The following is a 12,747-nucleotide window of genomic DNA, read 5'->3' as shown; positions in this document are numbered from 1 at the left end:
TGTGCATTAATATACATGTCAGCTGAAGTGGCAATGGGCGAGCCAGGTCGGTCTCAGAACCGACGAGCGATGGGGCAGATGTGTTCTGGAGTGAAGACCGCGCAGTTAAGCTCAGCAGCCCGCTGGACCAATGTCCTGAAAAAGATGGCTATAAGCGGTTGGATGAGGAAGTCGGAGAACCATCTTTATTGGCACACTCTTGAAATAGTTATGTATGTATGTATGTATGTATATACTTTATTGCACCACAGAAACACAAATGACAGGTTACAAAAAGAAATCTTAATAAGTAGGTACAAAAAGGCGGTCTTATCGCTAAATAGCGATCTCTTCCAGACAACCTTAACGCTAGGGAAAAAAACGAACAAATGGACAATGGGAGGTGGTGTAAAATAAACCTAAATACCAATAGCTAAATAAACTAAACCATATAATAAGAATATAAAATACATATTGTTAATACACTAATACATACAAATAAAGTATAATAGACATACATAAGACTACATAGATATATATACACATATAGATTTAAATAATAAACTATGCCGTTACTGATGATAGCAAAGAGATAGGTAATGATCTTTGACGTCAATTTTAAATTTGTTAAGGGATTCAGCACGATGGATTTGCGAGGGAAGTTATGTCCAGCAATGGACGCATACAGGATAATGGATTGGATTTGATTGAGTTTCACACAAAATACCTACTACACCGGAAGCGGTGCCTCGGCTTTAACAACCATTTCGACCCCCAGATTATGAAAATTTATTCTTTACCAACCAAATTAACATCAATTTGAGATGTTTCTGCCCCCCTCCACAATAACAGCCCATTACCTACAAAGGAATGTTTATGAAAAACAACCAACTAATTTTCTTCACCACAGTACGACCTTTGGCAATACCTTTCACTTAGCCTTCAACCTTATCTCGAACCAATAGGGTTTAATTTAAAAAAGTGTTTCGTGATAATGAATTCTTTCATTTCACACCTCGAAAATTTCGTCTTCGTATAAAATGAAGGAAGCATTTGTGTTTTAAATAGTAGCAAAACACTTTGCACCAAAGAATTTCACTGTAGGGTAGGTACTCATTAAGTGGGCAATTATTATTCAAAAAAGCGCGAAAATGTCCGTAATGCTTTCAGTCAACTAGACGGTGCTGTAATAAAGCAGATGAAAATTTTGTTCTTCAAGAAAGTTTATTCCTCACCCGTTCATTTTAATTAAAGTAGTTACCTACTCAATTAACTCTTTGACAGAATCTTTGTAAGTACCTACTACCACTACTTAGTATAATTTATTTTAAAAAAAACCACTCCAGTTAAGTTTCCTGAAATCAGGGTTGGCATTGTTTTAAACAAATGTCCAAAATAAGTTTTTTACACATGTTTTTTTATTAAAAATCAGTTTTAAATACGTTTTAAACGAAAAGATGATTTTATTTTATGACAGTTTTTTTCTAACCCTGTCTAAAATTACCATTAAGACGATCGCTTACCAAGGGCCTTTAGCCTAATTCTGTTGAAGGCACTAAGTATTAGTTTCATTTCAATACTAAAAAATGTAACTGTTGCCGTTCTAGCGGCTCTTGCATTTTCACCCACGGCAGTGTGCGATCATCGTTGGGCAAGGAGGCGACTATTGGTAGGGTTCGTTGCTCAGCAAAATCAACATTCCGAACCAGACAAAGATTCATTTCCTTCGTTCAGACTTTGCCAATTCAAAAGAAACTGAAGGTGCCATTTGAATTTTTATGAAGACTTTTTACTAGTTTTTCCACGCGATTTCGTCCCCGTGGAATAAGATTTTTACCAGCAGACAGACAGACACTTTCGTATTTATAATATTACTTACATGTATGGATATGAATTAAAAATCTACATTTCCACTGGCCTATTTAAAAAAAAGTAAGCATAGTTGGTTAGTTGATTTTGAACTTATTATCATTTACCTTTTCTCCAAGATAAAAATAAAAGAGGAAAAATAGGAACCATAGATACTCGTAAGTGTCCACATAAATTAGTGATATAAATGGTTTACAGATAACATGTTCTATAGTTATATTTCTAAATAAAATAGGCAATTCATATAATTTTAGGGTAATTTCCGTATAAACGCTGCGCATTCATGGGTCGTTAAAATAATTAATGATACATTTAATTACACGTTAATGTGAAACCAAGGATTTTGTATAAAATACAGAAAATGCCTACGTTTTATCTTTTCAGGGTTATTTTGAAATACATTTTGAGGAACAATTAACGCTGTATAATATCCTCAAAAAGCTCATGACTGAAATTTGAAGATAACAATAATCTCTCCCGTCGTATTTACTCCTAGCACGGAGGTGCTATTGCTAGTGCACCCCCAATTTCTAATGTCACCCGGACGTGGGCTTATGCCATCAGCCTCGGGGCATACGGACTAACCTGTCCAACCAACCTCCCACCCCAACGCCGCCAAATCCTAAGCCGTGGGATGAGCCTCACAGGAGGCGCCCGTACGAGGACGTTGCCCGCCGACCTCTCTAATTATTTCTTCGAGCCTTAGGGCTCACCCCCAGGCGAAGCTTCGCGTTGGCCACCCCACTCGGTGACGCTGTAGCGGCCAGTAGGGCCTGTATACTCAATCCAAAAAATACTCCTAGTGATACTTACCAGAGTAATCGACATGGTGGCAATGAAGTGGCAATAGGCGGGGCACATCGAATGACATGTATGTACTCGGTACCTTCTCCAGCAAAACCCTTAGCTAAGCTGATATTACACTTGCTCTCTTTGTTCGCAGGTATCATGGATAAGAAGAAAAGACTATCATCTTCTAACGGTCGGTCTCACCACGTACAGTTCAGACCAGAGGTTTCAAGCCATACATCTGCAACATTCAGAAGTAAGTCTAAGTAGAATTAAGTCTAGTTGACTCACTTTAGCTTCTTTTGGATGGGTTTACCTATCTATTTCTTTATTATATACAGGTTTTTTTACAGATTTTTACAGATACAGATATTTTATATTCAGATACAAGTTAGCCCTTGACTGCAATCTCACCTGGTGATAAGTGATGATGCAATCTAAGATGGACCGGGCTAACTGGAAGGGGTATGGCAGTTTTTATTAAACCCATGCCCGGTATGGTCTCTCCTGCCCCCCAATTGTGTAAGAATAACCATTTCATGGCTATCGCAATCGTCAAGAAATTCTGCTATTTGATTGGTTGATTCGCTGTTTACATTTTTTCACAGCCAATCAAAGGGCAGAATTCTTGACGATTGCGATAGCCATGAAATGGTTATTCTTACACAATTGGGGGGCTGGTCTTTATCTATACCAATGCAAATCACGTCAATTCATGCACCGTTGGGACGTGATTGAAGGACAAACCAATAATCCAACAAACAAACACACTTTCGCATTTATAATAAGGGTACTGATCACACGTCTATTTCGTAATGTAATTTAGCAGTGCAGCAATGAGACGAGCTGACCAACAATCTATACTAGAAACGTAGCCTAAATTCCATTTTCAAGCCTGCTGTTTGAACACTCATCCAATCAAAGCAGCCAGCTTAGATTTTCAGGTCGGAAGTCAGGTAGATACGAACACAGACGACCTAAAACACAAACGCCTGACAATTCAATTTGGCAAGCTGAGGTGTAGCCGAGCGTTTGACTATGTGCCTTCAAAGGTTCGAATTCCGTGTATCCAAGTCTCATACTTCTGTACACCAAGTGGGGTATCATATTATTATGAAACGGCTTTATCTGCACGTTCTACAACAGATTTCTATTTATTTTTCTGCATTTAGTTTTTGATTTATCGTGCAAAATGTCGAAAAAATACCCGAGTACGGAACCCTCGGTGCGCGAGTCTGACTAGCACTTGGCGGCTTTTTTTTAACCAATCGACTTTCATTTTTTAATAAATTATGCCGGTCACGCTCTTGTGTCACATAGTGTACAATTAGTTTTTAGCTTGTTGTAATGTGTAAAAAATAGCAAAATTACAATGCATAAGATAAAGGTGTACACCTATTATCCAATTACAACAAAAGAGATTTTCAAGCAAAAAAATTTTAAATAATTAAGTACCCATATATTTTTAAATATTATCTTTTCGTCCATGTACTTAAACATAATTCTTTTACTACAAGTTAATAACATTTAGGTACTAAGTTAGACCATGTAAAAAAAGATCTCATACTCGAGGCGTCAAAAAAACACATGGATTATACAAAAAATATATTTAAAACCGACATATACATGCATAGGTACACGTGTAGAAACTAAAGTAATTTTTTACTTTGTAGTGGTTTTGGAAGTAATTTTTTTGATATATATATTTTTAAGCTTTTTTAGTGCAAGTAGTCATTGCTTGGTACCTAAAATATCAATTCAGCAGCTAAACTTTCCAAATTCACATGGCTTAGGAGTTCAGTACCTTGCAGCATCAGGATTGAAGAGTTGAAACTTGGAATTTAATAACAAAGTCTATGCTCGGCATTTAAAATATTGTTTCACCGGGAGCAGTTCTTGAATCTCTATAGTTTAGGAGTGCTGACGTACCATGCATCATCAGGTTTAAAGAGTTCAGACTTGAAGTAAAATCATGTAGTCGTTGCTTCATACCTAAAATATCAATTCACCATCAGAAATTCCCGAATCCCCACGGCTTAGCAGTTTAGTACCTTGCAGCATCAGGATTGAAGAGTTGGGATCAATGGTGTAGTCTATGCTTGACACAAAAAATAATATTGCATCATCTGCAGTTGCTGAATCACTATAATTTAGGAGTGCTGTACCTTCATCATTAGGGTTGAGGAGTTGGGACTTGGAATCCAAGCATAAAGTCGTTGCTTGGTATTTACAAAAGTAAGTCACTATGAACACTTCCTGAATCTTGATAACGTAGGTGGGCAGTAACCCTGTAGCATCAGGATTGAGGAGTTGGATCCAGGCATTTTTATGGGACCACCACCGAAACATCCTCTGTTAATTTAAAAAAAAATGCAAAACGGGCTGAGTTAAGAACCACCTCTTTTTTGGAAGTCGTTTAAAAATATATGTAGACTTGGAACGAAAATAATAATAATAATATTGTGTATTTTAATTTTACATATATATATTTATTTATTATTGTTACATTTGCTTTCCTTACGAAAGAGTTACGTAAATAATATGATAACGATAGAAACACTATTGACAGACAGAGAAAAACCAGGTCAAGCATCAATTTACTAAATGCACGACTGGTAAACTTGCTCAGCAGTCAAATTGAGTCAACGACCTCTATGTAGCACTACGCACTAGACGGGATATTTGGAACAATTTGCGGACTGGAACTTTGTTTTTGTTTACAACTTGATGTTTAGTGTCATACTAATTTTAACAGCTTCATGGAACACGATTTATATTTGAAATAGCCTCTCTATCAGTACATATCTAGATACTAATTTTTCATTGATGACAAGGTAATATTTATATGCAAACTCAACCGGGGGAAAGTGATAATGAAGCCTAACGGCCGAAATTAATAACCAGTCCTATCTGTAATATATCGATCAATGTTGTTAATTGACAAAAATCCTGCAAAATTAATTATTCCTAAAAAGTACCTACGCGGCAGAAAATAATGTACATTGACCTCTAGAATGGGATTTCGACTTTGCGGAGCGTTGTCTCTGTCACTCATACCTATGTGATTCCCGCTATCTCTTTCTAAAGGTCGATGTACATTATTTTCTTTCGTGTACTGTACTTATATATTTTTTGGCAAAAAACTATGCGTTTCGACCGATTTCAGATCGGACTGAATTAATTTCGGCAGTCTAAAGATGAAAGTGAGCTAACCTGGGTAAAGATATGACAGTTATCTCCATACCTATATTTTATTTCTACGCGGCATCATGCCGGAACGGTGAATAGCTTTAGCTCTAGCTCAGCCAAAGCTTCCAACCAGACCAGACCAGAGATAATTAAGTAATTATAAATTTCCAAATTATTTGCTTCTGCCAGGAATCGCAGTGATATTATAAGGGAAATCCCGTAACTACTTTTTACCCATAAAATTAAAAATTGATGTAGGTAGAAAGTACCTTTCTCTACCCTTTCCTTTTGCCACATAATTTGGAAAGCACTTAAAAGCTTAAAAAACTTTCAGAACTCAACAAGGATTTAATCCATAAACTTAAGAGTATTAAGAAGTTTGCAAGTTGGCGACCAAAAGGGTTAGATGATTTTAAGTTCTGAATGTCCTTTTTAGTTGCTTTTAAAAAAATAGATTCCTTCTGAATATTTTTTCAGATAAAATTCTATACCTTAGATAAATTATGTGCAAATTAGCAAAAAATATTAACTGTCCGTCTGTTACGTTTTCAAGTCTCAAACACTGGATCGATATTGACAAAGTTTATAGCAAAGAATTAGCTTGTATCCTTGAAACGGACACAATACGTTTTTCATCCCAAAAAAAAAAGAAAGTTCTCGCGGGATTTAATGTAACCTACCTAAAAATTCTGACTTCTAAAACAAAACTGTTAAAATGGCTTTTTTAAGCCTTGCAGCACTTTTTATCATCTGTAAAAATAACTAGGTAAAAGATTTCGCCTAAGAAGCACCTTTTTGCATAAACTTGATGTTTGCGAATGAGCCGATTTTACAGTCGTAGTAAAAAACAATCATTGAAGTTTATTCTGCCGGTTTCTGCCGGTCGGTTTCCTCGCCCTTCTCAACCCTATCACCTGCATGCAGAATAGCCCTGTCTAGACATTCACGTCAACTAACTGTATAAAGTATCTGTTTAGGCTGTGGTTTTATTTAGTTTCGTGAAATAAACAAATTAAATTTGTTTCAGGATTGGACACTTAAAGTGAGATTCGTTCAGAAACGTGATGCCGGCATCTACGAATGCCAAGTGTCGTCACATCCGCCCACCAGTATATTTTTGAGGCTTGACGTAGTAGGTAAGTAAATGCTGAGTATTATACAAATAAGGTCAGTCAGAACAGTCAATAAGCAATTTTTACTATCGGACCAAACTTAATAAGTAGGTATTGTGACAGAAAATCTTCTGGTCCATGACATTACTACCTATATGGAACAGTTGATTTTTTTCGTCAAAGTTTGATCAATAATAAAGACACTCTAAAGTATTAAGGGATGTTTCTTTAATCGTCTGTAAGTTTATCAAAGGTTAGAAAATTGTCAGCTTGGTTTCGGCTGAAGCGCCGGGAAGGAGTGAAGCGTAAGTAGATGGTGTTCCAGATCAGAGTAGTACTTCGATTGATCTATTGAAAGATCTATGAATAATTTAATTGGTTTGTACTACACCACTCCTCTGGTCCGGTTCTAATACCGAATAAAAATATTTTTTTCAAAAACCTACAAAACTATATTATGAAAACTGCTCGTGAAGCACCTGAGTTCATTAGTTTCTTAGCTCCCTTTCTCTTATAGTTTCTTTATACGTTCAATTGTTCTGAAAACAAAGCACGCTGTGATATATTACAAGGTAACCTACTTCTAAATAAAAGACTTACGTCGTGATATTAACCCACACATTAACACCACGCTTTCGGGCTGTTTACGCCAGACTCTGGAGCAACAAGATGCTACATAGACTTAGAGCCTTCGCATCTAAATAATTAAAAAAAAATATAAAAGGAAAATCTGACTGTCTGACTGACTCACTGATCTATCAACGCACATTTTAGCTATTATGACGTAGACATCTAGAATCGTGACATAGTACCTAACCATACTAACACTAACATATTCCTTGAGAAAATTATAATGAGACTTTACTAAACTCCGTTTTATTACTCCTTGAGGTGAGAACAAATTCAAACACGTTTGCCAACATCGACTTGGCATATATTTGTGTTCCTTCGTGTATGAGAAACTAATAATTAGTGTAAACATAGATAGGTAGCTGATTTACCTTTGACGCCAGCATAATATTATGGCGCTCGGATGACACCACAGAAAACTTAATAGTATACCTTTTAGGTACAGAATGCTTACTCCTTAAAGACTAATGCCATACTAATGACATACTAATGCCATAGTAGCTTCGTGCGGTTTCATATAAATTTTCTTTTTGCGAGAAAGGGATGGAAAGACCCTCCCACTTCTATAATAACATAACATATATCTTTATTTGCAAAAAAGGTTTGACACATAAGACTTTGACCACTGGCTCCCAAAGAAGTATAAACTGTGTCATGGGAGCCAGTGCCTTCCCTGTTACATAAGCTTTTTTTTAATTTACAATACAATTATTGAGTATCTAACTATTACTTAATAATAAAATCTAAATTAAACAATAAAATAAGATAAATAAGTAAAATAAAATAGAATAAAATAAAAATTCACATGGCGTGTATGCATATGTGTGTGGGTGTATGATTTTGTGGGTGTGTGGGTGTGTGTGTGTGTGTGTGTGTGTGTGTGTGTGTGTGTGTGTGTGTGTGTGTGGGTGTGTGTGTAAGTAAGTGTGTGTATTATTTTTACGTAGAAATGTGGTGTGCGCTTAAAAGTTCTTCAATACTCACATAACTAAGGTTCTTGAGGTAGGAAATTATTTTTGTTTTTGCCGAGTAGTTGTTAATATTATTAATTGTGGTTTTCCTATCAATCGCTTTATATAATAAAGGTGCTAAGAAGGCAAAGTGGCGTTGAGCCAGCGCAGTTTTTACTGCTGGTGTTGGGTATCTAGTAACTCTTTTAGTGTTTGCTGGTAGCAATGGAACAGTCTCGTTGTGATATCTTAAAATGCTTTTGTATATAAACAATTTTCTAACACTAAGAACCTCAGCTTCTTGATATAGTAAATGAGTTGGGTATCTATAAGGAAGTTTTAACGCCACTTTAAGTATTGCCCGTTGTGCGCGTTCTACTAGAAGGAAATTCGATTTAGGCGCTCCGCCCCATGATGTAATGCAGTAGGTTAATACGCATTCACAAAGAGTTTTGTAAATTTGTATCAGCCGCTTTTTGTCCAGTATGGGTCTCAAGTTTTTGAAAATTATAATCAATTTCCTTACCCTAAGCGCTGTTGCCATAAGATGAGGCTTCCACGAGAGTTGGTCGTCTATTATAACTCCCAGATATTTTATGGTTGTAACTCTTGCGAGATTTGGACATGCACATGATTTCGTCATAAGGCTGTTATTATGACTGCTACAGGATGTATTGTGTATTTGTATACTAAATGTTGTGCCCACAGCGCCGGGTCTGCTGTTGCTGAAACACATGTAAGAACTTTTTTGTGTATTTAGTGTTAATAAGTGATTTTCCAGCCAAAGACTTATTGTACATAGTCCTTTAGTAGTCGCTACTTGTACACTGTCCCAGGAGATATCATGGAACAATAATACAGTATCGTCTGCATACATAATTAAATCTGCATTCGGTATACTACTCAAGCAGAGTTCGTTAATGTAGATTAAGAAGAGTAACGGACCTAGTGTGCTGCCCTGAGGGACGCCAAAGTCACAGACTGAGTGTTCACTTAGGTGCTCTCCTACACGTACCCGTTGCACTCTATTTGAGAGATAGCTAGTAAACCATTGTAGTGGCATACCACGTATTCCGATTTTTTCTAAGCAAGATATTAGAATAGGTATTGATACTGTGTCAAATGCTTTTTGAAGGTCAAGGAAGACACCTACACACTTTTCACCTTTATCCAGGTATGATGTAATTAAAGATGTAATTTTTAATACTGCGTCTTCTGTTGAGCGTTGTGGTCTAAATCCAAATTGGTGGTCAGCTAATATGTTGTTTTTATTTAGGTATGAGAACATTCTTTTATGGACTAATTTTTCTAAAATTTTGGATATCGCTGACAGTAGTGAGATCGGTCTATAGTTTGAGGGTAGGGATTTGTCTCCACTTTTATGTATCGGCGTTACGATGGCTTGTTTAAGGATATTCGGAAATATTCCCGTTACTAATGATAAATTACATAGATGAGTGATAGGTTCAAATAGGTAGTTCCAATACTTTTTCAATATTATTGTAGTAATGTTATCAAAACCTGGAGCTCCATTTTTTAGCGAATGAATTATATTCTTAACCTCAATGCAATCAGTAGGTAAAAACGAAAATGAATGAAGAAAGGACCGAGTTGAATTTATATCGGGTGAAGATCCGCTTTGACGTTGAGATATTTTATTATAAGCTATGTTAGCCAGATCTCTCCCAATACTTGTAAAATACCTGTTTACGAAATTTAGTGATTGTTGTGGTGATTCTTTTATATTTAATAGTTCCTGTGATATACTTTTATTTTTGTTATAGTATCCTAATTCTTTTATGATATTCCATGTAGTTTTAGTGTTATGTGAGTTTAGATCAAATTTAGTTCGGTAGTATTCATTTTTTAGTTTTTTAATTAGGTAGTTACATTTGTTGCGATAAGTTAAATAAATTTGTTTTAAATCTGCGTTATCAGGTTGTTGTTTATGGTTATGGTACATTTTGTTGCGCTTCCTTATTGACTTTAACATTCCTTTTGTAATCCATGGTTTGATTATTTGATATTTTTTTGGAATACGCTTTATTGTTTTATTATGGTCTACTATTTCTTCTACGGTTTTACATAGAACGTCAGCTGCCACATTTGTATCGTTAATAATATAGTAATCATCCCAATTTACTTTTTTAAGGTCTTCTCCTATACCGTCATAATTTAGTTTTAGTTTATTATGAAAAGATGTTAGGTTTAACTTTGATGCACCTTCCGTTATTAGTAAAATGGGAGAGTGATCTGTCAATTCGTTAAAAATAAATGTATGCGATTTGTTTGGTGTTCTGATCATAAAGTGATCGATGCATGTGTATAACCGAGTTGGTTGGTCGACTGCTTGCCGCAGTCCATGAGTTGCCATTAGATTTAAGTAATTCTCTGTATGTATTTTATTACTACTATTCGTTAAAATGTTTATGTTTATGTCCCCAGTAAAAATAATATTCTTATTGTTATTTTTTACGCTACGCAGTATGTCGTCCAACCCATTAATATAATTAGTTGGGTTGTGAAAACATGGCGGTCTGTATGAACATATTATGGTACTGCTTATATTTACTAATTCTAGAATTAGACAATTCCCTTCCAGAAGTGTGGGTTCCCGGCAATAAACATTGAATTTATCCTTTACATATGCAATAATTCCATCATTCTGGTTTATGCTATTTTTAGTGGAAAATGCTTGGTAATTCACAATGTTTGGTATTAGGCTGTTTTTGTCAATCCAGCATTCAGTTAACACAAAAATATCTATTGCTAGGTCAAAACCGGAGGTAAATGCAGTAAATAGATCGAAATTTGAGTATACACTTCTGATATTTAAAGTTAAAACCATTAAATTGCCATGTTTTCTGATTAAATTAAAATGATTTTGTTGAAGTTCTAATGGGTCATTTAATTTTGTACATACAATTTTGTCCAATGAATCTAAGTCTTGTATAAAATTATCCGATGAATTAAATTTTAAATATAAGTTTTATGCACTGTTCTGGGGATAAGTTTATCAATATTAACATAAGTAGGTAGGAAGCACACTTACTATAATGGCATCGTGCATAGGACAGCGCGCAACATAGGTGCCGCTGGACCGGTTTTTGCATTGGATGCAATAGTGTTTCACAATAGCATCGCTCAGCGCGCGGCGGCGCGTGCGGCGTGACGTGGGTACAGTCAGCGACATAGCCAGGCTCGCACATACCAGTACAAGATACTATGGACGGGCGCAAACCCGTCCCCGTCGCCGACCGTAACAAGTGAGCCACGGAACCGGTTATTGCATGCGATGCACATCGAAAGTAGATACAATAATAATAGGTATTCTTTATGATACAGTATTTTCTCGAGTTGTATGCTTTATTGACAGAGTATGTTATCGTAGGAGTATAATAATGTAGATATGTATAGGGTAATTGTGAAAACAAATAGAATAGCGTTGTGCAGTTTAGTATAATATGACTTGTGATGTGTTTACTATATAAATGTTTAAAATAATACATTACATTTTTAGCGCTCACAAAATGAAATGATGTATATGTATAGGATTTGTTTATGTTTGTGTTTAAGTTAAAGGCGTGTGTATTTATGGTGGAAATATTACAAAATTAAAATGCCTGTAACTTTGTAAATCTTTGTTGGATTTTAATATTTATTTCAGCGTACGTCATTATTTTTTTCCTAGTTTATAGTAAAGTAATAATATTTATCAAATTCAAAAGTAGGAAAATACCCAATTACTGAGCAAAGTCAAAGTATAGATCTCAGACTAAGTCGAATCTAGAATTTCAGTTTTCACTTTAGGTGATGATTACTAGATTACCTACAACATGGGGTTATTCAAGGGCCGAACCAACAAATTTCAACGCATCGGCGGTTCCTCTAGTGTTGCAAATGTTCCGCGGCGGTGTGTCTGGTACTACCTACTTATTTATTTTTTTTAAATAAAAAGGTGGGTCGTGCATATTGCACATGGTGATGAATTCGTCAAGATAATATTATAAGATCGAGGTCGAGCGCTTTGTCCTTTAAATTTTTTATTGTACCTATTCCATTTTTCATTCAAAGTTTTGGTGATACAATGAACATTCTTTTATTGCAGAGGCAAGAGCTCAAATATCAGGGCCGACGGAGAAATATCTGAAACCTGGCTCCACATTGCGACTTCAGTGTTCAGTGGTGCAGACTACGGAGGCACCAGCTTTTGTATTTTGGTATGTATA

General features: G+C 35.7%; 1 protein-coding gene across 1 annotated transcript in view; it reads left to right on the top strand.

Moving 5' to 3' along the window:
* Nucleotides 1–12,747, top strand: part of LOC117983690 (uncharacterized) — a 154,969-nt gene that overhangs the window by 118,172 nt on the left and 24,050 nt on the right. The window contains exons 4-6 of the mRNA XM_034970311.2: nucleotides 2,792–2,893; nucleotides 6,854–6,962; nucleotides 12,627–12,738. Of these exons, the coding sequence (XP_034826202.1) occupies nucleotides 2,792–2,893; nucleotides 6,854–6,962; nucleotides 12,627–12,738 (323 nt within the window). The remainder of the gene's footprint in view (nucleotides 1–2,791; nucleotides 2,894–6,853; nucleotides 6,963–12,626; nucleotides 12,739–12,747) is intronic.

This window comes from Maniola hyperantus, chromosome 7 (genome assembly GCF_902806685.2).
Source record: "Maniola hyperantus chromosome 7, iAphHyp1.2, whole genome shotgun sequence".
Lineage (NCBI taxonomy): Eukaryota > Metazoa > Arthropoda > Insecta > Lepidoptera > Nymphalidae > Maniola > Maniola hyperantus.
Note: the sequence above shows the minus strand (reverse complement) of the source record. Positions and strands in the feature narration are given on the sequence as shown.